The 26524-nt window shown below is 39.6% G+C and overlaps 1 protein-coding gene across 2 annotated transcripts; it reads right to left on the reverse strand.

Moving 5' to 3' along the window:
• Window positions 1–4473: 4473 nt before the first annotated feature.
• Window positions 4474–24374, reverse strand: tmem25 (transmembrane protein 25). Of its 2 annotated transcripts, none has more exons than XM_088346302.1 (10): window positions 24358–24374; window positions 20022–20099; window positions 16400–16506; window positions 13773–14114; window positions 11001–11291; window positions 9079–9210; window positions 8978–9011; window positions 8790–8890; window positions 5038–5121; window positions 4474–4942 (listed from the first exon to the last, which is right to left on the reverse strand). In XM_088346302.1, exons 3-10 carry the CDS (start codon window positions 16482–16484, stop codon window positions 4869–4871), a joined length of 1143 nt encoding a protein of 380 aa, XP_088202428.1. In that variant the 5' UTR covers window positions 16485–16506; window positions 20022–20099; window positions 24358–24374; the 3' UTR covers window positions 4474–4868. The 2 variants fall into 2 exon arrangements, with proteins under 2 accessions (XP_088202428.1, XP_088202426.1); XM_088346300.1 differs by lacking the exon at window positions 24358–24374 and adding an exon at window positions 20196–20389.
• Between the last annotated feature and the right edge of the window lie 2150 nt (window positions 24375–26524).

Genomic DNA, 26524 nt, shown 5'->3' on the forward strand with positions numbered 1-26524 from the left:
TTTAATATCTCGTACATCCTGGAAGGGGGATTACCTCTTGTGAGGTCCTTTCTCAAGGTTTCTCTTTTTCCTCACGCTGAGGTTTTGAGTTGTTCCTTGCCCGCATGTTGGTTTAAGATCGGGTAATTGTGTAATTGTAATCCTGTGCAGTCCTTTGAAACATTTTTGTGATTAAGAGCTATATAAATAAATGCGACTTGACTTGACTTTTACATTTTGGCTCTCCTGCAATCGTTTCACATTTTCTGTTACAAACTGACCCCGGCCCCTCATCAAGAAGGGAAAAGTTAGGTGACCCTCAGAGAAAGTCTGTTGGGATCCCTGAACTATATTGTCACTCGTCGTTTCCGCTTTTTTTGTGGGTGGTTGTTTCTTCCCCTCCGAAAACTCAAAATGTGCAGCAGAAAGAGAAAGAAACCTTCAACTGCAACGCGAGGGAGTATCCTGTTTGCATAAACCTGCAAGCGGCCACAAACAGTAACCATGGGGGGAGGGCTTTGGCTCCCCCACACAATAGGTCGAGGGTGGGCATGTGTTTTAGAGTCAGGGACGGCATTGGTTAAAAAATGTGGCCAGGATGCCCATCCTGGACACCTTTACCATTTTTTCATTTAGAAATATATATAAATGCAGACATGTACATCTTATATTTGTTTATATACGTTTTTGAATAGATTTGTTTCATCAAATTGGTTTCGAAACATACACGATCATAACAAAAAAACATACAAGTTCCTGTTTTATGCATTTCATTTCATGCTTAGCTTTGTAGAATTACTCCTTGTATTTTTAGGATTTTTGTCGTATTTCTTTAGTAGTATTTTTGTAGTATTCCCAGTAGTAGTATTTTTGTAGCATATATCTAGTATTTTTGTACTCAAGTATTACTGTAGTGGTTTTTTGTAGTATTTTGTTAGTATTACTGTAGTTTTATTTTCTGGTATTTCTGCAGTAGTATTTTTGTCGTATTTCCATACTAATATATATATATATATATATATATATATATATATATATATATATATATATATATATATATATATATATATATATATATATATATAGATAGATATAGATATAGATATAGATATATATAGATATAGATATATATATAGATATATATATATATATATATATATAGATATAGATATAGATATATATATATATATATATATATATATATATATATATATATATATATATATATATATATATATATATATATATATATATATATATATATATATATATATATATATATATATATATATATATATATATATATATATATGGGCAGCACGGCGGCGCAGTGGTTAGCGCTTGTGCGGCACAGTTCATGTCATGGGAACCTGTCGTGGGTTCAAATCCAGCTCCAGACATTCTGTGCGGAGTTTGTATGTTCTCCCCGTGCTTGCGTGGGTTTCCTCCGGGCACTCCGGTTTCCTCCCACATTCCAAAAACATGCATTTCAGGTGAATTGGCTGGTCCAAATTGTCCCTAGGTGTGAATGAGCGAATGAGTTGTCTGTCCCTGTGTGCCCTGCGATTGGCTGGCAACCAGTTCAGGGTGTCCCCTGCCCACTGCCCAAAGACGGCTGGGATGGATAGTATTTCTGCAGTAGTCTTTTTAAAGTATTTCAAAGGAAAAAAGTTTGTATAATATCTTTAGTATTTTTGTAATATTACTCTAGTTGTATTTCTGGGTTCTTTTTGGTGTAATATTTCTGTAGTAGCATTTTGTATAGCTATATTATTACTAAAGTGCTATTTTTGTAGTATTTCTGTGGTATTTCTGTAGCAGTACTTCTGCAGTTGTACTTTTGTATCATTAAATTACTGTAGTAGTATTTTTGTGGTGTTTCTATTTATTATTATATATATTGTCATCATAATTTGACCTTTTTCGTTTGGTAGGCGGGGTGAAAAAGCCTGGGGGCCTGCAACAAGCCCTCGGGCCATATTTTGTAGACTACTGCAATGGACGAAACGTGATTGTGATCATAGATTGCACTAAAAAGACAACCTTAACATGAACCTTTATTTTCTATTGCAAAGACTGATTCGCAAGTAGTCTTAGGGTAGCAGAAAAACATTTTTAGCACCCTCTTGTGGTAATTCTGTAGCACTACACAAAGGTTGGCTTGCCACTGGCACAGACCCCTAACGCTCAAAACTCCTAATTAAAAATTGAAAACTGGAGTAAAAAAAAAGTCAGGGCTCTTTTTACAAATAGCATTGAAAAAAAGTAAAGTTTTTGTCGCGCTTTTAGTGTTAGCTTACTTTTGAAGTGACCATTTCAAGTCACAAAAGTATATATATTTTTTTTAATTGTATATTTGATTATAATGCTGTTTAATCATATGGACATATATTTTCACATAAGTAGTACTTACTATACACTGTATACATATATATATATATATATATATATATATATATAAGCCACAACTTTTTCCCAAGCTTTCAACCCTGCGGCTTATGCAATGATGCAGCTAATTTGTGCATTTTCTTCTCACGGCCGCCAGGGGCGCCCGATCAATAAAGGTAAGTGTGAGACACATGGAATGTATGTGTCGAGGAAGACGCAAGTTTAATGTAACTTCTTGCTTTGTGTGTGAATAGACTTAGCATGAAAAGAGCCCTATCATGAAAAAGGTTTCAATTGAAAGGGGAGCCCTAACTACGACATTGGGATTATTGTACGAGTCTGTTTAGTTGCCAACGGAAATAATGTGTAGAAATGAACAGACTACAAGAAGCAACGCCTAACGAAGCATAAATGTTTAAGCGGATTCCTATTTAAGGTGAAGAAAATACGTATTTAAACACCATGATATTTTTCTATTTCTCCCACTTATAAATCATGAAGGGGTCAAAAATTTTAATCGTAGGTGCATGTCCACTGTGAGAGAAATAAACTAAAAAGAAAAATCCAGGAATCACAATGCATGATTTTTTAACGATTTATTTGTGTCATATAGCTGCAAATAAGTATTTGAACACCTGAAAAAACGAATGTTAATATTTAGTACAGTAGCCTTTGTTTGCTATTACAGAGGTCAAACGCTTCCTGTAGTCATTGACCAACTCCTATCGTGTAGTTCCGTGTTGATTCCTCACGTTTCTTAGAATCATTGAGACCCCACGAGGGCTCCAATCCGATTGAGATTGACCGTCATCTTTAGCTTCTTCCTTTTCCTGATGATTGCTCCAACAGTGGACCTTTTGTCACCAAGCTAGTTGGCAATGGCTCTGTAGCCCTTTCAAGTCTTGTGGAGGGTTGCAATTTTGTCTCTGGTGTCTTAAGACAGTTCTTCGGTTTTCACCATGTCACAGGTTATAGTCTTACTGATTGTATGAGGCGGACAGGTGTCTTTATGCAGCTCACGACCTCAAACAGGTGCGTCTGATTCAGGATGGTGCATTGAGTGCAGGTGGACTTTTAATAGGTCTTTCAGGGTTAGAATTCGAGATGATACACAAGTGTTCAAATACTTATTTGCAGCTGTATCACACAAATAAATTGTTTTAAAAATCATGCATTGTGATTTCTGGGTTTTGCTTTTTAGTTTATCTCTGTCACAGTGGACATGCACCTACGATGAAAATCTCAGACCCCTCCATGATTTCTAAGTGGGCGGGAATAGCGCAATAGCAGGGTGTTCAAATACTTTTTACTTTTCTTAACTGTATCTGTTGGAATTATAATGTGTTTTGGAGAAAAAATGTACACACTTGGATACTATAGATTGTCCTTGTACCAAAGCCATTTTCGCGGATATTTAAAGAAGTTGAAGACGGCCAGGGGAGGTTATGGTGAGTTAACTTGGCTCTATACTTTTTGGGTATCTTGTTTCTGAGTGGTCATGATGTTCCTCTGATGATTAAATATTTAAACCTGTGTTTAAAACTTATGTTTAAACTTTCCAATGATATGTGGAATGACGTAATTTAGCAACTAGTGACATCGTGCAGACAAGTACTTGTTTATCAAAAGTCCGTAAACTATTAAAACTCTTTCTGCACACCGTCTTTATTTTGTAAATATCTCATGTTTCATTGTGGGCACATGAGGCTTATAGACAGGTGCGGTTTATGTATGTACAAAATGTGTTTTCTCTTCGAAATGTACTGGGTATGGCCTATAGTCTGGATTTTACCCCAGAATTTTCACATGCGATAGGCTGCAGCAAACAGCTGCCCGTCAATCCCATGGTTTAGCTAATCCCTGAAGAACATGACGACGCTTTACACAGACAGAAACAGCAACCAGAAGATGAAAGTGCTGTATCTGAGTCAGATCAGGAGACTCCTCCTGCTACTGCTACCATGGAAACCAGAACTATCTGCACAATTTAGGGGAGAAAACCCCCAACCCCCAAAAACAGCCTGGAGAGGGATGGGCGCTACCTGGCGACCCAGTTGGTTAATGGATACATGAACTGTGATAGGTCGAAAATTGACTCACTTGGATTTATCATCACTTTATTGCATACACAAATACACATATATGCAAACTGTTACACAGTGCATCACACTTTCCATATAATGTAAATATAAATACGTTTTTTTTCTGCATTAAACTCATTTGTAAAATCTCACCAGTTAATGCATCCTTTCGGACAATCTGGTGTGTGCATAGCTGAAGAAATGCATTCCACGGATGAGATTAGGAAGGACAACACAACTTGCAAATGCAGGTGGAATGGCGACATATTAGTTTTGAACATGTTGTCAAGACGACTGTATAGCAGCACTAATATTAAGATTGGAGTCGAATCGACAGCTTTTCGAGATACAACGCGTCACATTCTTTGCTCCGATAGTCATGCAATGGTCCAATAGTCAATAGTTAGTAGCAGAGTTTGGTTAGAGCCAAATCTCCTCACTGCTAGTGCTGTTCACCTTGTAGATGTAGCCCACCATGGGATACCTGGCAAAGCCTGTCGGTGTCAGAAAGAGAAAATTCAAGCGTGCTTTTTTTAGTTTCTATGGCAACCACTTTTACAAAAGGGGAATGCGAAGAGCGGCGCCTGACCTCTGGCGGCGTACGCCAAAGACAGATCTTCATCATCATCGAATTTCCTGATTTCTGTCCCCATTCGCTGGGCGTTCTCTCGTGCTTTGCCGAGAAACAAATCAATGGATGACAAGGAAAGACATTGGCATAGAAGAATATTATTAAGTCATCTTTGGGAATGGTGGATGTTAAGTTTACACTTGAGTAGACACTCTAAATAAGGAGAGACGGTCTCAATGGATTTTGAACTTGCAAGGAGGACAGGGAGAGAAGCCTTCAGATGAAGAATTCCTTCCCTGCTCTGAGAACCTCCTCTGAGCCCCTCTTTTTATCAAATATTCAAGGTTACAGAAAGCAGATCAACCATAAAGGGTGTGAAGATTCAAGAATAGCAACAATGCTGATTGCAACAATAACATAATAGTCAGAACAACAAACAGTGCGCAATAATAGTCAAAATAAGGAAGAGGCATCTTATGAAATCTCCTTTGTCCAATATCAAAAACAGAACAAACTAATCAGTGGACATGCCAATTGCAGCCCTTAGGATGATGGCGTAAGACCCCGTCTTAATATGAAAGTTAAAGCAACAGTGTGTATAAATTGACAATTAGCTGTCGCTGTACTGTTTTGTACAACTTGTATCCTTTCTTACATCTATCTGTCCTTTCTTTTTATGTTCAAGCTCCTTAAAAAACTAAAATAAGTAAAAACAGATAGATGTATTTCCCTAAATGCACGGTGTGTATACTTCAGTGTTGGGCTAGTTACTTTAAATAAATAATTACCGTATTTTCCGCACCATAAGGCGCCTTATAATACAGTGCGCCTTATATATGGATCAATATTAAGTCGCAAAGTCTTGCAACTAAGGCAAGCAGCCGCCGACTAGATTTTCCCCCGAACGCGAAGTAGTCCGCGGTGTATGCTGGGATTTATATACCGGCGTTTCATTGGCTAACCAATGTGTCAATCATCATTTGAATTGATCACTATTGGCTAAAGTTATTCGGAGGTAAAGGGGGCTGATCCTTTTTATCATTTACAGGCTCGCAAAGGCTAAAGGGGCAAAACAAAGCCTGCAATTGGCCGAAAAAGATGAATGTGAATCACACGTTGGGTTGCACTACGGCATAGAGAAAACCTTTTTTACTATTCTGTATTTGTAAATATTTTACTCTCCTGGATTTACTACACTCACGGTTGTAAGAAGACCATGGTTACGTATCATTATTGAACGTGATGGCTGCAAGAGAACTTAGGTAAGCTATGCGGCTTTATATTTTCCCAGTATCTTGTTTTAGAACGATCTTAATGTTTCTGTGATGAGTCTATTTTTAAACTAAATTCAATTCAAAGTGTTTATTGTCATATGCACAGTAAAGAACCCCGTTTCCCTGCACAATCAAATTCTTACTTTGCTGTCCACACAGTTGCCAGCAAAAAATAAAATGGAAACTAAGAAATGTTTGGCATTTCTTGAATCCCAAGACTTTAACCTTCCGAATGATATTTGGAACGAAGCATTTGAGTGATTGGTGACATCGTACAGACACTGTTTCCGTACATGTCTGAGACACATATTTGCTTCTTTGCAAGCTTTGGGAATGTTAAGGGGGTAATAAGTTTGACTGAACTATCTGACTGTTTTGTCGACGTTCCCATTGTAGCGCCTTGTAATCCGGTGCGCCTTATGTATGGAAAATATAGGACCAAAAACTATTTTTTGGGGGTGCGCATTATAGTGTGGAAAATACAGTAGTTATAGTAACTCAGTAATTCTTCCAAAAAGTAACTTAGTTACTCAATAGTAAATGTAACAACTTACTAGGGAGAGTAATTACTTCTGTTAATTTAAACATAAATGGTTATATATCAAATAATTTGAAGTATTAACAACAGTATTCGAGTTAGTTGAATAGAAAAGAACAGACAGGTAGTTGTGTTATAGAACATTGAAATAATGATTGCGCCTCACCCAAAACAGATGTGTCCTACACTTGAAGTGCAACAAAAATAAACAGTAAACAATATAATAAAATTTCAGTAGTAAGTAAAATAAAGTTTAACGAATTCAATCGAACCCAAATGGTCTGTTGTAGAGCTGGGAATTCCGACTCTGTATTTCGGATTTATCCTAGTTCTTTTTAGTGCTCGTTTTTGTTTGCATGACACAGTACAGTGACATTTAGGGGTCAAATGATACCAGTGTTGGGAATAACGGCATTGTAAATAATGCTCTTACGTAACGGTGTTATTTTTTTTCAATAACGGGGTAATCTAACTAATTACTTTTTCCGCCTTTTACAACACCGTTTTTGTAAATGATAGTCAAAAGCGGTGCGTTTGTTTGGCTGCAGAACACCAACGGCGACATGACCCTTTAAACCTGACGCCATTTTCAGTGGCGCGGTTTCCCACTCTTCCACGAGTTGTTTACGTCACGTCTTTTCAGATCATGTCAGCCTTCCAAATAGCGACTTCCATACAGACGCTCCCCTGCTTACAAACATTCGACTTGCAAAAAAACGGTAGAAATGAACATTTTTTTCGGGATGTCGAAAAATATCTGGATATTGCTGTAAATTAGATTTTATATTGTGTGAACCTTTGTCCGAGTACAGGACAGTACTGTAGTGCTTCTTTCCGCCGCTACCGGCGTGTGGTGGCGCTGTGAGAGCTCAACCAGGATCCACCCAAAGAAGAAATCCTTCCTCTTCCTAGCTCATGTGTAAACATTCTATACTGTATTTCCAGCGCGCTAAGAACTTTGACATTTTTATTGTTTAATATCTCGTGCATCCATTCAATGTGGTTGGTGTAAAGTGTAAAGAGGAGGCCAGCCTTTTCATTTGAATTGAAAGTGGAATAAGAAAGCTTGATGCAGTTGACAAAATTTGTTGGATCGCTTTTTTTCACCCCCTTTCTACCACGTAGGGGGAAGTAGCCTAACTCTTGAAGCTCATCTTCCAAAAGTAAGTTAAACTTAACTTTTTATCTTTGTAAAGGATATTATTTAATGAAATGTTTATTTTTTAGTACAAAACAATACAGGTTACTTATACAAGCCTTAAACATACTTATATAAACCATAAACATACAAAATATAGCACAAAATAAACTCACGAACGATCTTCCGTAAGTAGGGCAGCGTCTGTATTGTTATTTAGCAATTACGAATATGGTATTGTGATGTCTGTTTCTTTTGTTAGTCGTGTTCATTTTCATGTATGAAACTTTTATGGGTAGCGAGCATTGCTAATGCTATCCTCAGTTTTTCTAAATAGCGCTCCTTGTGCTTTTCAACAAGGTAAGACACCTCATCCGACAGCTGCACAATACAAGTGAATGCAGATGGTGTTGAATTAGCTTTTGTTGTAGTTGTCTACTGTTTACTGGCCTTCCCTATTGTTTACTACCAGTTTTTACTGCCGTCCGTCATGGTGTCGTCTCTTGGTTAGGTCACTTGTGTGCAAAGGTTCAATGGCCTTACGAAGGTAGATTTTGTGTTGGTCCTAAAATGGCATTGAAATTGTATCCTTTGGATAATGAGCAGTTATTTAACCAACACAATTATTTCACACCACTTGATCAGTACCATTATAGTTAGGAAAGCAACAGGAAATTATCATCCCTACTAGTGGTGGAAACAATGTGTGTATGTGGTCCTGTGACTATAATAATGGCTTCTACCCGAGCATGAATCTTATCTATATCATATTTTGGCACTGAATCATGAACAAGGTTTATTGCTTGCTCCTAAGTCTTACCTCTCCTCAAAGTACTGAGGTCATTGAGCTGCATATTGGAAGGCAGGGACATATTTTCTCTGGGGATGGAAGTTTTCTCTATTTTCATGGTGGTTGAGTCACTGTGAACATAAAACACAGCATATAAACATGAGAGCCAAGTTATTCGAACGGCACCACGTTGTTAAAAATAAGACATTTGCAGTTACCTTTTCTTAGTCATCAAAATCTCCACGGGCTCATCTGTAACACAAAATAACATATGCCGCAGTACAAAACATTGTGAAAAAACGAAAAACTGGGGTCTTACCGATGGATTTGCTTGTGGGTTTCTGCATGAGGCAGAGTACAATCAGGCTGAGGATGAGAAGGGCCATGAATGCCATGAAACCACCGGCAACAATCCCCAGCATGGGCACTTCCACACGAGACTGGAGAAACTCTGCAGAAAAGTCAGAGCACGACATCCAGAACCCTTCCAGTGGATTATTCAAAGTCATTATGGATTTCATGAAACTTGATGTACAGTCATCCCTTGTTGTATCGCGGTTTACTTTTTGCCATTTTGGCTACTTTGTTCATTTTCATCGTGCATACTGCGTTCTGATCAGCTGAACAGTCGCCCCGCCCCTTTTCTGCCTGTGTCTAACTGATTTAATTACGTCACCGTCTGAGTTGTAATCATACGTAAAACAGCTTGACGAACCTACAATACATACGCACAATTTCAAGTTTCTCTAAAAGCAATGATGTTAGTAAAACACTTTAAACACTTGATATTAGTGTGAATCGTGCATTTAAAGTGGCGCTACGTGTTGAATGGGAGGATTGGATGACTAACGGCGAGAAATCTTTCACTAAAACTGGCAGCATGCAAAAGACAACTTTTTCGCAAGTCTGCCAGTGGATCCTGACAGCGTGGGGCAGCATCAAAAAATCCACCATCACTAACGGGTTCCAAAAAGCCGGTCTGCTGCGTGACGGAGAGGAGGGCACAGAATCAGGAGTGGATGAGAGTTCCAGCGACAGTGACAGCGCAAGTGAGGCTGCGGGAGCGTGGGACGACGTCTATATGACAAAGTTTTTTTCCGACGCTGAGGAAGACGTCTTTGATGGCTTCAGTTCTAAGGAGGAAGATGAGGATGGTTTACCGTGATTTTTACAAGTACGGTATGTTTTTTTGACAGAACCGTTTACTGTGTTGCGAGCGTGTTGCTAGCGTGTTGCTACCATTAACTGCCCTGTCACAGACACTGTTTGGGATGAAAGTTATATTATTATCATTAAAGCTTTGAAAACTCTCTCGGTGTACCGTCTTTCTTTGTAAATATGTGTAACCATGTGTAATATGTATTTGCAACTGTATATTTTTGTAATGTATTTATTTGTATTTATTTTAGACACTCATTCTGATATGTTTTGCACAGGTGAATGAAAAAGGAGGGGCGGAACAAACGCGGGGTGACGGGAAGTGGGGACCGGTAAAGGTGAGGAACAGACAGACCTGTTTATGGACGCGGCGGACAACAGTGGATTTATATTTTTCCCATCCTTACCTTTGGAAATATACACTTTTTTCCTTGGATTACTCTCAACAGGACTCTGCAGGTCTGCATCAAACCTTAAGTACCGGTATCATTTTCCGTTAATTTGGCCGGCTGTGATTTTTGGACTGTGTACTTTAATGAGTTTCAATCGCGGTACTTAAAGTGGTTAATTTTGTGTTTGTGTTACATTTTTTAATGTGGGCGCATGCGGCTTATATACAGGTGCGGCTTGTGTAAGTACAAAATGGTTTTACTCTGAAAATGTGGTGGGAGCGGCTTATAATCAGGTGCGCTCTATAGTCCGGAATTTACGGTAGATAGATTGTGTTTTCTTCCTTATACGGCTATTTTGCAACTACAGTTATGTTATGTTTTGTTTTTTGTCCAATATTAGTCTTTCAACATTTTGAGTAGCTAACCCTTGCTTTAGCGATGTTTTCCATAACATCCACATGATGGCGACAAAGTTAAAAACATAGTGTCCTGAAATTCTGAGCTATTTTGGGGGTGCTCAGATAAATTCAAACCAAGCCCTCTCAAAAATTACAGCATTTTAAAAAATCTCTATTCCTGCTTTCTTTCTTTCTTTCTTTCTTTCTTTCTTTCTTTCTTTCCTTTCTTGCTCTCAGATATTACTAGAGTCTGAAATTAAATTCGACAAGGAATCCAAATCTGCAGCAGAGACCTGCTAGCGTGAGGTTGCTTAGTGCGGTGCCCAAGCCGTTGCTAACATTCAGCGAGATGTTTCCGGCCAGACGGCTGAGAGACACTCTCAGCGTGTGATTGGTCAACCAGGGGTAGCCATGCGAGTCCCGGATGAGGATTTCGGAAACGTTAGCCACCAGGAAGCCCGACTGGTCCGTCAGGGTAAAGGTGGCGGGCGGGTTGGACTGGACCAGTGCATAGAGAACTAACAATAGTCCCGGGTCCGAAGTGTCGCTGGAGTGCGCACTGAACCTGACGATCTCGGGTTGAACTGGAAGACACAGGGAAGGGATGACTCAGAGATGGAAACACAGGATTACAGGCTTCTCCGATTCTCAGCAATCCCACAAAGTCTGTGAGCATCTCTGAGAACAACAGTGAGCAACAGCATATCCAAGTGTGGCAACCAAAACATGTCCAATACCTGAGATCGAAACAAGATACGTACTGCTGGCTTTCCAACAACACTAGTTTTTCAAATGGCCGCCACCAGGACTTGCCCAAGACACACTACAGGAAATGGTGTCCCCACAACCATAACGGGTTAAGGGATACAACCAACAACCAATTGGCTAAACTAATATTGGAAAGGTTGCAGGGCCCATACATCTTTTCTTAGAGACACAATCACCTGAGTCCATGATATATCCACTGATTCCGTTTTTAATCCGTCTTGACTCTGGTCTACATGTTAATTTAGGTAGAGTCTTAGCTTTTTATCAGTACTAACCAGACACAGCCTGGACAAAGGACTGGTGTGAAGCTGGCGGATTTTTCCACTGATTTAAGTTTCATTTTTCTCAGACCTTGCCCCTATGGTATAAACAGTGCCTTACCAAAGTAATGCCCACCCAAGAACTTTTGACATATTGCCATATATCAGGCTCAAAACATTTCCCAAGGATCAAAAACATGTGATACACAATTGTAGATATAAACCAAACATCCATCAATCCATCCATTATCTGCACCGCTTATCCTCAGTAGGGTCGCGGGGGTGCTGGAGCCCATCCCAGCTATCTTCGGGCAGTGGGCAGGGGACACCCTGAACTGGTTGCCAGCCAATCACAGGGCACACAGGGACAGACAATTCGCTCATTCACACCTAGGGACAATCTGGACCGGCCAATTAACATGAAATGCATGTTTTTGGAATGTGGGAGGAAACCGGAGTGCCCGGAGGAAACCCACGCAAGCACGGGGAGAACATGCAAACTCCACACAGGAGGTTCGATCTCATGACCTCAGAACTGTGCCGCACACGCTCCAACCACTGCGCCGCCGTGCTGCCCCTAAGCCAATCTTATTTTTATTGTACTAACTGATAAAAAAAGACAAAAGTAGGTGTTGCAAAACGTTTGCCCCCCTTTGAGTTAATACTGTAGTTACACAAACCAAACATTTTGTGGATTAATTTAGTTGGTGTGGGGGAAATTATGGTCTAAGTATGCCTTTTATAATATATTTTATATTTTACACCCAATATAAACTTTATACTTTCATGGGGGGCTTTTAGAACAAGTTGGACTTTCTTATCTGAAGGCTCTCTCCCTGTGCTCCATTGATGTCTTCGCTCCTTATTTTAAATGTTCACTGAAGTTTAAACTTAACATATACTTCATTTTAACCACCTCAAATTGTTTCAGAGTATATTAAATTATATTACTACAGGAATACATTTAGCATAAAATTGAATTACCATCACATGCTCAGCCGAAGCCCATAAAAGGTTTTAATGTCTCAGCTTCTGTAATCAATCAATTGCAAAAATCAAATTCAAAAGGCATTTTTTCAACAAAATGTATTTAATTATTAGCTCATTTGACTAAAATATCATGTAGTGTTGTTTGTTAAAGCATATTTTCCAATTCAGTTTTGTATAACAAATTTTCCTTTTATTCTATTTCACAACTAGAAATCTATTTAAAATTAATAATGCGAAAATAAAGCTTCACGTTTTCAAAAACACCTTGGAATGTAAAGATTTTACAATAGTATTTTTCTATTTTATTTTTTCATTTTTTTATTTGGTTAAATGGCGCCACAACGGGTGGGTGGTTAGCGCGCAGCCCCATGGTGCGGAGGTTCAGGGTTCAAGTTCAGCTACCTCAGCCTTCCCGTGTGGAGTTTGCCAGCTCTCCCTGTGCCTGCATTGGTTTCATCCGGGCACTCCAGTTTCCTCCCACATGCCAGAAACATGCTTGTCAGGTTAATTGGCCAGTTCAAATTGTCCCTAGGTGTGAATGAGCGAGTGAGTCATCTGTCTCTGTGTGCCCTGCAACTGGCAGGAATCCATTTCAGCGTATCCCCTGCCCACTGCCCGAAGATAGCTGGGATGGGCTCAAGCACCCCCGCAACCCTACTGATGATAAGCGGTGCAGATAATGGATGGATATATTGGACAACCTGCGAAAAAGATTGTGTAGGATTCCAATTTGTTATTTTGACTTATTCTTCACTATTGTTTGTCATTTTGACGATTATGCAACTTTTCATAATATTGTCACCGATTATGTTGCTTTTCTTTGATTTCCACACCAGAGAAAGGGCACATTGGAAGGCTTTTAGAACAGATGTAAAAATTGGCATCGTTAGGTTTTCTTTTACAGTCCTCTTCTGTTGTCATTGCAAGTTAACAATTCAGTGAGGACTTCTCTCCTTATTTTGAGTGTTTACTAAACTATCAAAGTCTCAATTGCCACGCCTAGCAGAGCTACAATAAAAAATATTAGAGTAATTTTCATCAACTCACATTGGACGTTGAGCGTAACGCTGGCATTGTAGTTGTCCCCTGATTTGGGGTTCAATGCCACACAAACCAGCTCTCGGTCCCACTTTTTGGCCCGCAGGTAAAAGGTGCTGTTGCGATCTGATCCTGGTCTTGTGATCTCGGAGTCTTTTTGGGTTGTCCTCACTCGACCCCCTTTGGGGGACATCGGCCTCTGTCTCTCTCCGTTGCGGTACCAGGTTAGTAAAGTGGGTGGGTGAGGAGTTAAACCATCATGATGACAGTTGAACCTGTGTATGGAGTTTTCTATTAACGTCATCGCTGCCTGATGATGTCCATCGATTTTAGGGGCGGGTTCAACAGCACCTGAGGATTGGACATGAACAGGAGAGAGACAGACAGAGAGAGAGAGGGAGAGAGAGAGAGATTCTTCATCGAGATTGTGAATATTGTTTTGCGAATTACAGTGCCATAAAAAAACACTTGCCCTCTTCCTGATTCCTGTTTTTTTTGCATATCCATCACTCACAAAGATTTCAGATCATCGAACCAATATTGGATGTCCTTGATTTGTATCACACAGAGACAACCCAAAGAAATACAAAATGCAGTTTTTACATTTCGATTCAATCTAAGGCACTACAAAAATCAAAGTGTATCTGGCCCTAGGTGATAAAGTAAATTCCCCCTGAACTTAATAGCGAGTTGGGCCACCTTTGGGAGCAACAATACAAATCAAACATTTACAATAATTGGTAATGAGTCTTTCACAACGTTGTGGAGGACTATGGGCCCACTCTTCTTTGCTAAATTGTTTCTCATCTGTCATATTGGAGGGTTTTCTAGCGTGAACTGCCAATTTAAAGTTGCACTGTAGAATCTCAATGGTATTAAATCCTGATCTTTGACTTGGCCACTCCAGAACTTTCATTTTCTGTTTGTCCATTCAGAGGTGGACTTGCTGGTGTGTTTCGTTGTCCTGCTGCGTGATCCAAGAGCGCCTGAATTTGAGGGAGAGAACTGATAGCCGGACGTTCTTTGTTTAATTTATCAGAGATGTTCACTGAACTTCTGAAGAGAGTCTGCTGTGCTAAAAATAAAGGGGATGAATAATAATGCACGAACCCCTTTTTTGTATATTAAAAAAAAAAGATGCCATATTCAATACAATATTCCATGTCATCTATATCACTGGTAGTGCACCGCTACAACACTGGTTCAATTCATTTTACTATCAAAAATGTGCACCAAGAAATTGAGTTCTTCGATTTGATACGGTATATGAGAAATTAATTCAAAAGGCTCTCTGGTATTGTTCAGGGTGCTGGACCAAATGTGGAGGGTGAATTAAACTATAAATGTGTGTCTTTTTATGTTATTAATTCAGATTCGCTGAGGGTGATGTGACCTTATATTCAAACCATAAGGACAGTGTATGGTCTCACTGCACTTCTGCTGATAAAACCCAATGTCCCAAACGTATCCTGCTATCTTCAAAGATAGATTTTCTAGTTAAGTTTCTTCAGGATAGCAAAACAGCATCCGGCCATCTGTGCCTGAGTTTAAATGAGCTGGGTTGTTCTCAAACAGATATATCCTGATAATATTGTCCGAGAGAAGCTGGTTTCCTTTCAAGCCATATCCTATTTCGCACTCTCACGACTGGAACGGCATAAAATGGAGGAACAAACGGTGACTAAGACACACATTCGTCAGGCTGCATTCTGCCGGTGTCCTTCTTGCAAGAAGCTAAATAAGTGTCACTCCGATCTGAAATCAGACTTCAGTATTTGTTTTCTCATGTGAACAGACTGAACCAACGTAATAGAGGATTAGATCCCACAATGGGCCATTTCCAGCTCGTGGGTCATAGTTTGGGCACCACTGATGTAGTGTTTTGGCAAAAATGCAAAACAAAATGTTTAGCGTAAAAGCAACACAGCTCATCACCCTGAACCCACTGTTAAACATAGTGGCCTCATGGTCCTTTGTAGGAACAGCGAAGACAAATGGAGCTAAATACAGTACCGGTCCGGAAGAAAAACAGTAAAAGTCTGTAAAAGACCTGAGACTGGGACGGAGATTTATCGTTCTATCAGGAAAATGATCAAACACATAAAGCTAAAACTACAATGGAATAGTTCACCAAAAAAACAATCAAATCAAAGTCTAGCCCTAGTGTGTGCGGACCTGAAAATTGCTAATCAAAAATGCTTTCCATCCAAGCTCCCTGAGCTCAAGCTATTTTGCAAGGACGAGTGGGCAAATAATTCAAAACGGAAATACACCTCGAGGGTCTTCAGCTCTAATTGCAGTCAAAGATGGCACTACAAAGTATGAATGCAATGGGGCTTAAATAATATAGCTTCCCTCACGATTCAGTTGTCATCCATCAAACACGTATTTCCAATCAAATGTGTTCCTCTTCACAATTGTGTCCTGCTTGTTGTTAACTCTTGACAGAAATGTACATTTTTTTGTCTTTATGTTGGAAGCCGTAAATGTAGCAAAAGTTTGAAAAGTTCAAGGGGACCAAATACTTTCGCAAGACACTGTGTCTTCGTTAGCTTGACGAAATGAGGGAAAGCATGTATTCTTGCCACTCTACTCTGGACATTTCATGGAAGCCATCAAGTATCAAAATACATCACCTGCCCATGAAAATGCCAGTGTGTGAAGAAGCACCACAGCCTGGGAGCCAGATGACCATCTTCTCTTGCACACATGATCCATCATACCGCAACATATACACGCCTACCTGTAAAAGCAGGTATCAATCAATATTTGCTAACATGCTAGCATTATAACTAAACATATGGATTTTATGAAACATTTCTAATTATTCAAATGCGCAAATAAGCCCAGCACAACGACTACTCCATTTTTCTTTTTTTCCTCCGTACTCAAAAGACTGTTTCCATTTTTGTCTTCAAAGACTTTCTGTCACGGTTGCCATGGTGCCCAATTGGCCCCGCCCGTGTGGCGCCAGCTGCAGCTCGTTGATGGATCAGCTTTCCGTCTAATTAAGCTCAGTGCTCTTACTCTTCCTTTGTCAGCCCATCAGCGAACCTCTGCCCCGCAGGACGTGGGTTTTGACTCGGTCCTGTTTCCTGTTGGTATTTCCCGTCTGGTATTGTTCCCGTTTATTTTTGCCCTGTTTCCAGTTTTCATTCCCATCTAGTTTGTCCTGTTTAATTTCGATATCCTGTGTCATTATCAATCCTGTCTGTCCTGTCCTGTCCGATATCGACCCCATCTGTCTGATATCTACTTGGGCGATTAGTATTGATGTCGTCGGCCTCTGGCTTCCTATCATTCCACGCCAGACTGCTGCATAACGTGTATGACTCCCCATTTCCTGTAAAACAAAAGGCTTGTGTGAGAAATGTCACGCGATTGGGTACTGATCCAGTTCTTGACACTTTCCTTCTTTTTCCTATCATTGGGTTATTGGACTACCTATCTATGGACGGCTTTTCTTCCTCTGTGTTTTTAATTTTACATGCGGGTTATTAAAAAGGTAAAGAGAGAGAGGGAGAAGGAAATCATTCACAAATGCAAAGACTGAGGTGGTTTACCATCAATTTTAAGCTGATTGTGAATCGATTGCAAAGTGAAACATAAAATAAGTCCCACAGTCCCAGAGCACTGTTCTGCTGATGATGGCTTAATATGTCGCGGTTGCCATGGTGCCCAATTGGCGCCAGCTGCGGCTCATTGACAGATTGGCTTCCTGTGTATTTAACCTCAGTGCTCTCATTCACCCTTTGTCAGTCCATCACCGAACCTCTGCACCCGCAAGACGTAGGTTTTTGACTCTGTCTGGTTTCCTGCCCGGTATTGTTCCCGTCTATTTTGTCCCGATTAATATCGATCTTCAGTTTTGTTCCAGTCTAGGTTGTCCTGTTTAATTTCAATATTCAGTTTTGATATCAATCCTGTCTGTCCGTCCTGTCAGGTATCGACCCCATCTGTCTGATATCTGCTCGTGCAATTGGTATCGATCTCGTCGGCCGCTGGCTTCCTGTCATTCCACGCCAGACTGCTGTCTTACGTCTTCCGCCCAACAATCGCCAAATCACTGGCGTTTGGGTTTTACGGGAAATGGGGCAATAAAATAAAAGCTTGTGTGAGAAACGTCACGCATTTGGGTTCTCCTCCAGTTCCGGTTCATAACATAATAATCCTTGGAGAAGTCATGCTCAAGCCGCTCAACCTTTGCATGAGGATATCAATATAATTTTGTTCAAAGGGGCTAACACTGGACTTCACTTGATGTGATCTTCAGAACGGGCACTCAGGAATGTTCTAGCTTACACATCTCTTTAAGAGCTAAAATTAATGTTTCCCGTCTCTCATTGGGTATTACACTCAAAGAAAAAAAAGGGATGGATCCAACAATTGATTTTAAAGCCGCTTCTGACTACAAAATAAAACGCAACTCAAGTTATTACATGATTATGACAAAAAAATGAAGAAGTTTCAAATAACGACATTATACAATCATGAGGATGATAAAAATATTCAGAAACAGTAAAATGTAAACAAGAAATCATTTACAAATTGACCAACAAATGACTAACAATGACCTAAGACATGATAATATTATTTTTAGGATAATTCTCTTGAAATCCACTGGCTTCAACACGTTTTTCCTTTTAGGTGATTTGTACAGTTAGTGTTGTGTGTTTTTTACAACATAATTGAAAGAAAAAAAACATTTAAAAATATATATAATTAAATCAAAGGCGAAGGTTTAGTTTTGGCATGTTTTCAAGTAATCCGTTGTTGAGGACAAAACAGTGATTTCTCTATAGTGGTGGGGGGGATCTCCCATCTGTCCATGCCTTTGATTTCAATCTAACAATCTATCTATCCGAGATTGTTACGGTTGCCCATTGACCTTACTTGGGCCCGCTCGTTTGGCGCTAGCTGCTGATCGTTGCCTGATTGGCTTCCCTCCTATTTAAACTCAATGCTCTCATTCACTCCTTGTCAGTCCGTCAACGAACCTCTGCACTTGCAAGACGTGTATTTTGACCTTGTCCGGTATCTTGCTCCAGCATCCAGTATCCGGTATTGATCCCGTCTGTCCCGGCCTGTCCGGTATCTTGCTGTTGTATCCAGTATCCGGTATCGATCCCGTCCTGTCTGGTATCTTGCTCCTGTATCCTGTATCAATCCCGTATGTCCCGTCCTATCCGGTATCTTGCTCGTGTAACCAGTATCCGGTATCAATCCCGTCTGTCCCACCCTGTCTGGTATCTTGCTGTTGTATCTAGTATCCAGTATTAAACCCATCGGTCCTGTCCTGTCCAGTATCTTGCTCCAGTATCGATCCCGACTGTCCTGTCCCGTCCGGTATCTGCTCATGTATCCTGTATCTGGTATCAATCCCGTCTGTCCGGTCCGGTTTCGATCTCGTCTGCCTTTGACTTCCTGTTTTCCCACACCTGACCTCTCTGTCTAACTTCTTCTGCCCAGCGATCGCCAAATCACTGGCGTTAATGTTCACGCGCATGACTTGCCCATTTCCGTAAAATAAACTTTGTATGAAAATGTTACGCGTCTGGGTCCTCCGTCTGTTCGGGATCCAACAGATCACAAAATAAACCAAAACATAACAGTAGACCATGTAAGCATAGCTGATTTAAACGTTTGAAAATAGAATAGAATAGAATATACTTTTGTTGTCATTGTTACAAAATGGGTTGACATATTGTGACAACGAAATTGGGCATGGCACTCCAGTATCACATATTCACAATGAGGATAAAAGAAAAAAAGAAGATAAAGCAACAGAGAAGATAAGGTTATAAAAAGATGAGAGATAAAAGAACACTAAGAGTAAAAAGATTTACTGGAGTAACATGTGAAGCCGCTGCGCTCGTGCGCGCCGCCATCTTGAAAAAATAAAATAAAAATACAAACAAACAATGAATAGTTTGCCATGTTTTTAGGAGCCAGGTTCAGAAATCTGCTCTTAAGTCCAAATACTATGAAAGCAGTCGATGGAATCCTGCAGCTGGCAACGAGAGACATCACTCAATAGTGCATTAATGGAATTGTGTCTAACGCAGAATCACTTATGCCTCGTAAACATGATGACCAAGGAAATTGTGTACACCACCCAGGAAGCCTCCAGCAATAGATGCCCGATGCAACATCCCCGAAGCACAATACAAATGACCGCAATCGCACTGTGTGCATATAAGTCCAAAATGATTGTGCTTCAAAAATGTGATCTTTGAGCAATGACACGGCGGTTGTTACCTCGAGCCTTTCCATAGACTGTGCTGCAATTCAGATGGAGCCAATCGGAGCTCCATGGCGGCAGAGGAAGGAAGGATCCTGAGGAGAGGAAGACCAGAGGAAGAAGGCTAAGAGGAAGGTAAGAGGAAGGCAAAGCGGAAGGCAAAGCGACCCCCTCTGACTCAGCCCCTTTACCGTCCGTGCATCCTCATCATCACACAAGCAACACGACACGTTTTCTCTGCAAGATCTGACACTCATGAGTAGCAAAGCGAGCGGAGTCAGGGTGCGTGATCTGTCGTTCGCGAACGAGACGTCTTGATGAGAAGGCTCTTGGAAGTGAACGACGGGAGCGGGATGTCGATCAAGGAAGAGTCGGCTCCCTTCTAAACGCCCTCTCTCTCTCTCTTTATTCCTTTATATTTCCCTCTTATTTTCCATTTTTGTCACTCTCTCCAATTCATTTTTTCTCTGTTTCTCCCGACCTCTCTACATATCTCTCTATCTTTATCACCGTGTCTTCCATTCCCTCTCTCTTTTTTCTCACTCTTCTTGCTCTTTCTCTCTCTTTCTTCATATATTTCTCTAGCACTCTAATCGTTTTCCATCTCTTTCCACTCATTCTCTATTTTCATCTTTTTCTCTTAACATCTCTTTTTCTCCCTTTCTCTCCCTTTCTCTCTTTGTCTGTCTCTCTTTCTCTCTTGCTTGGTGTCTTTCCCTTGCTAACTCACTCTCTTCTTCCATCTTTGTCTCTCTTTCTTTCTTTCTTTTCTTTTCATCTATCTGGTTCTCTTTATTTTGCTCTCTCTGTATCATTCTTTCCCTTTTGTTCCCTCTATCTATATTTCTTCTTACTTTATTCCTTTCTTTCTCTTTTTCTCTATCCATCTCCTTTTCCCTATCTATCTTTCTCTCTCCTTCTATCTCCCCCTACTCTTTCTTTCTCTCCCACAGCATTGTCTCCTTATCCTTCTCATCCATTCTTTCTTCCGCCCTCTTTTTCTCTCTTTTTTTCTCATATCCCCTCTCTCTCTTTGTCTCTCTTTCTCTGCTATTGTCTTTCTATTTTTCCCCCTTACCCTTACGCTCAATCCCTCTTTCTATTTTCCTCACTCAAAAAGGCTCATGACTGGTCAATATGAGTCATCTCTGGTTTGTTAGTATGACAATTTAAAAGTTTAAATAAGGAAAATGTTTACTGTACAATAGATTGAAACAATCAAGGCTATTGTAATACAGTAGCATAATACATTATCAAAACAACAAATTTTGTGCTTAATGTTTTAATAATATTTGTAATACAGCAAAATAAATATGAAAAACTGTTTGGGATGTGAAAGAGTCGGCTCTTTTAAATGAGCCGAGCCAAAAAGTATATTCTCTAAAAAGAGCCGGAACTCCCATCACGACACGCGCTACACTGGAGGCGAGAGTGAAAGGGAAGGAGTTGCACTTGGGAGAGATGGACACTAATTGGGAAGCAAGAGTTGGATTTATTTGATTACTTGTGTATCCCTTGCCAAAGCTGTTATTATTAACCAGCATGCTTTAAAAACAATAATCACTTTTAACGTGAGCCGCTCAGTTAGTTAGGGCTCCATTACTTTAGACTCGAACGTGCAGTTGAACAGACAGAAGTAGTAGAAGGCAGAGCGCTGCGGCCACGCAAATTACCTGTTTTACCTCTGTCAATAGCAATAAATACCCACATTGTTGTCAATTTTATTTAGAGGTAAAAAGAAACAGTTCATTTCAAATTACTTTTAAAATCAATAACAAATAGATTTGTTCAAATGTTTGCTAAGTCAAACAGAAGACTAATGCAATGGACCCTTATCATTCATGTGACTTAATCATGTTACGACACCATAACGGACGGCCGTAAACCGTAGTAAACAGTGGGTGAGGCCAGTAAACAGTAGACAACTGTAACGGGTGTAGTAATAACTTTTGTTCTATTGAAATTCCTGCTGAAATATGTGTATAGTTTTTGGTAAATCTCCTGCAATGATGAGTCCAACAGTGCCATCTGCTGGTATGGGGTGGGGTTTGGTTTTGGCTTCTGACATGTGACCGGGGGCGGGGTTTGTTTGCAGTCTTACCAGAGAGAACTGCAATGGTAAGACACATCTTTTGGTGCTCCACAAAAGAAGTTAATTTTAAACATTATAACCCCAGCTGACAAATCTCTCAACATGCACAGTAATGTGATTGATATTGTCAAGCTGTTTAGGTTTATTTTCGTTTTGTTTCTGTTTTACTAAATTATGAATTCCCCTTGTAGAGATCAAAGAGATCAAAGCCAGCAGAAAAGCTAATGTTGTGACTTATCCATTTGCAGGTAACTTGTACCCGTTTTTATACTTATTATTGTTTTTATTTCTATTTTCTCATATACATTAAAAAAGGATGATGTTGGTTAAAATTCAGACGAAAGAAAAATATGTTGAATCCATTGTAAACGTAAAAAAAATCCACTATACGATCTCTTGTTAAAAGTATCTTGTTAAAATGTAAAGATGTAAAAATGTATTGTGATATTCTAAAATGTATTCTATGTAAAGTGAAAAGAAAGCTCTTTGATATGCTTTGTTGGCAGTCTTACCAGAGAGAACTGCAATGAGATCAAAGAGATCAAAGCCAGTAGAAAAGCTAATGTTGTGACTCATCCATTTGCAGAAACTGTAATAATAAAAACCTCATCATCCAGTCCAGCGTGAATGTAGATCTTTGGTGGGACACGTACACCGCGGTTACACAACAATAACAAAAGCAATACTATTCAACACAATTGACAATGACTAGTCAAATGAACAGGGTTGGGTAGGGTTACTTTAACTGGATTACTTTCAATTACTTTTGGATTACTCCAATACCAAATATGCTAATAAAAGACAAAATAAACTAAATATGAATAAAATTATGACTCACAACACGTGGTAATATTTCTCTCCTGGCTTTGATCTCCGGCAAAACTAACATAAAATGCGACAGAAACAAAATGAAAATAAATCCAAAGAGCTTGCCAACATCATTTTTGCCGTTCCGTGTATTCCCCAAGCCTGCACAAAAGTTAGTAATTTTATTCTTATTTAGTTTCTTTTGTCTTTTATTAGCATATTTGGTATTGGAGTAATCCAAAAGTAATTGAAAGTATACCAGTTAAAGTAATCCTACCCAACCCTTCAAATGAATATTGTGCAGCTGTCGGATGAGGCAGTAGCTCAGGAGGTAGAGCGATCGTTTTAGGATTAAGGGATCCCAGTTCGAACCCCAGCTTGTCCGTGTTACGTGCCGAAGTGTCCTTGGGTAAGACACTGAACCCCCAATAAGCAGGTTAGCGCCTTACATGGCAGCACAGATCACGGCAGCTATTGGGAAATGTGAAGCACAATGTAAAGCGCTTTGGGAAGTCATTGACTTGAAAAGCGCTATATAAATGCAGATCATATCATTTCATTTCATGAGGTGGCTCACTGTTTAGCACAAAAAGTGCCCCATAGCTTCTTCCTCCTGTCATATTCACAAATCTAACCAAATCGTTCTGACCTTAGTCCACACAATCTGTACCACTAAATTGTAAATTGAGTATCCGCATACACCAGCGCTGATCTAACAGCTTATTAAAGTCTAGATTCTCACCAGTTTTTCAGAGCTAATATGTGTTGCTGTGCTTCGTTGTTCCAGAAAATGTTACAAAAACGACTTGGGCATGGGCGCCACCTGGTTGTACTTGCCCAAATCACACCACAGGAAATGGTGGCCGAATGACCGTAGCTGTTAAGGGATCCGACCAACCAACTAACCATCTAAATTTAGGGGGAATGTAACAGTAGGACATTGCGTAGGACAGCCAAGGACATTTGCACCTTGTATAGAAAACACTTTTGAGCAGGTTGAAAACATTTTACTTTATCGAAATACTTTGCCCATAATTTGTTGATAATTCGACAGTTTAGTTCATCGTAATAAGGTTTATGGTAGATCATATAACAGCTTTCAATACATGTGATATTCAGAAGATTACTGTTTTGAAGAGCTGGTTCATCGCAAAAAATCAGCTCCTTTACGTATGAAGAAATGGCAACAGTGAGACACTAACATTAGCTGGTAAGCACTAGCGAACCTATTATATTGAGTGTCTGACGTGACTTGTACCTCCTTAACAAAAAATGCTTGATAACACATCAAACGTACCTTGTAAAAAAACATTTGCTGGAAATTCTGAATGACCCAAGTGCTGCTAGTTTTGTGCCTAAGCACAACACCTTTACCTCCGTTCGATGGCAGATAAACACCACCGTCTTCATCGAAAGGGACACGATAAAATTCCAAATCGGGTTTAGAACCTTACCGGTTAGCACAGCAAAAAGTCGTGGTTATATTCTTCCGTCGTTATTGATACAGATACTATTGATTCAAGTGTTGTCTGCCAGAGTGCCTCTTGCTGTCCGTCATGGCTCTCATTCTGCCAAAGAATGCAACGGGACATCATGTGCAAAATGCTGATGTTTGAGAAGACAGATTTGTCATGAACTGAAACTTCTGTGAGTGACAGATGCACGATAGAGGTGGAATTGATACAGTCATTGTCATAATGTGATTGACAGATGGTGTGATGGGATTTGATGGACATGATACAGGAGTGAAACCGAAGTAAGAGACGGACATAGACTGATGTACCTATATGTCAAAGCTATAATGCCCGAGAGGCACACAGACATGAACATGCTAGGTATGATGACAGATAGGCAAACAGACATACAGATATGACAATACATAGAGAAAATAAAATAAATGAAAACAATAATGCAGCCTTAACTGGACACAAGCAAGTGTCCTACTTGCGCCAGGCCCAAGTCCAGAGAAATGCGGAGGGTAAAAAGAAAAGCCAGCATTGAGGGTGCCCCCTGAAAATTTCTTAGTGCCCGCCCTTTTGGATAAACTTAGGTCCTGGCCTGCTCTTACGTCAAGAAATTTGTATTCATTTCAATAACATGAGGCTTAACAAGAAGGACCTGACATGTTTGTCTGCCATTTTGTTGATAAGGGTACCCCCCCCCCCCAAAAAAAAAGCCCTGTGAAAGGATTGGTCAAAAAATGAGGAGCAAAATGGTGCAGTTTGGTCACTTTGAGTCTATTTAGTTTGTTATCTTTTTTGTGTTTTGTAGCACTCGGTTTTGGTTGCACTACACAATGCAGCAACATCAAGTGGTCAAATATTACAAAGTTGCGTGAATTCAAAGATTTAATAGTGCACAGATATTTTTTCCATCCATCTATCCATTATCTGCTTATCCTCATTAGGGTCGCGGGGGTGCTGGAGCACATCCTAGCTGTCTTCGGGCAGTGGAAAGGGGACACCCTGAACTGGTTGCCAGCCAGTCGCAGGGCACACAGGGACCTTCAACTCACTCGCTCATTCACACCCAGGGACAATTTGGACCGGCAATTTAACCTGACATGCATGTTTTTGGAATGTGGGACGAAACCCACGCAAGCACGGGGAGAACATGCAAACTCCACACAGGAAGGTTCGATCTCATGACCTCGGAACTGTACCGCACACGTGCTAACCACTGCGTTGCCGTGCTGCCCAGATAATTTTTTGTTTAGCAATAATACTAATCATCAGATACGATTTTTCAGACCGATACCTTCATGTTTAGTCATCTTACATACCGATACTACTGTTTTTTAACTAGTGTGCCACAGAAAATTGCCTAATTTTATCCATGCAAAAAAGTATGCCATTGTTTATTGTATCTGCTTTCTTTCAGTCAACCAGTTTACTATTTTCTTCTTTTTTCAAACTAATTATTAGTACAGTGAAATATATTTTATAGAATACATTGTCTGATAAAGTCGTTTAAAATTGCGGTGAAAATACGATAAATATATCAGATAAAGTGAAATATTTTGCGGAATATAATATTATTTAAACAAAATAAAAATATAAACTTAGTATGGAGTAAAACCATTGGCTTTTCATTTCATTTTAAATTATGTTGTAAATTATAGAAAAAAAACTACATAACAAAAACCCTAAACCTAGAAAAACTGGTTAAAATATAGCAAAATGACCGCCAAAAATATAGAAAATTGGTGACCTCAAATGATTAAAACGTTATTCTGTTGATTTAGGCGACATGATAATCTAATTTTCAAAAAATGAAATTTGTTGGGGCATTCTTTGGTAAATAATTTCTGCGGATTTTGTGCCATAAGATTTGTTTTAAAATCATAAAATTGTGCCTTGGCTCAATAAATATGTTCAATAAAAATAGACCTATATTTAAAATTTGACTATCTTAGCCTTCTCACTATACATTTATTTCATCATTATTGAAATTTTAGGTTCCTGGTTGTTAAAAAGCCAGTAGAAAGCAACGAACATTAGAATTTTTTTATCATTGAGTTCAAAAAGGTTGGAACAGTACTCACATATTCCTACTGGCAATAAAGAAACACCATCTACAGTTAAAATATGTCGACATTCGTTTTTACTTCTTAAAATCGTC

Source organism: Urocampus carinirostris, chromosome 10 (genome assembly GCF_059441175.1).
Source record: "Urocampus carinirostris isolate Australia breed hairy pipefish chromosome 10, RoL_Ucar_1.0, whole genome shotgun sequence".
NCBI classification, from domain to species: Eukaryota; Metazoa; Chordata; class Actinopteri; order Syngnathiformes; family Syngnathidae; genus Urocampus; species Urocampus carinirostris.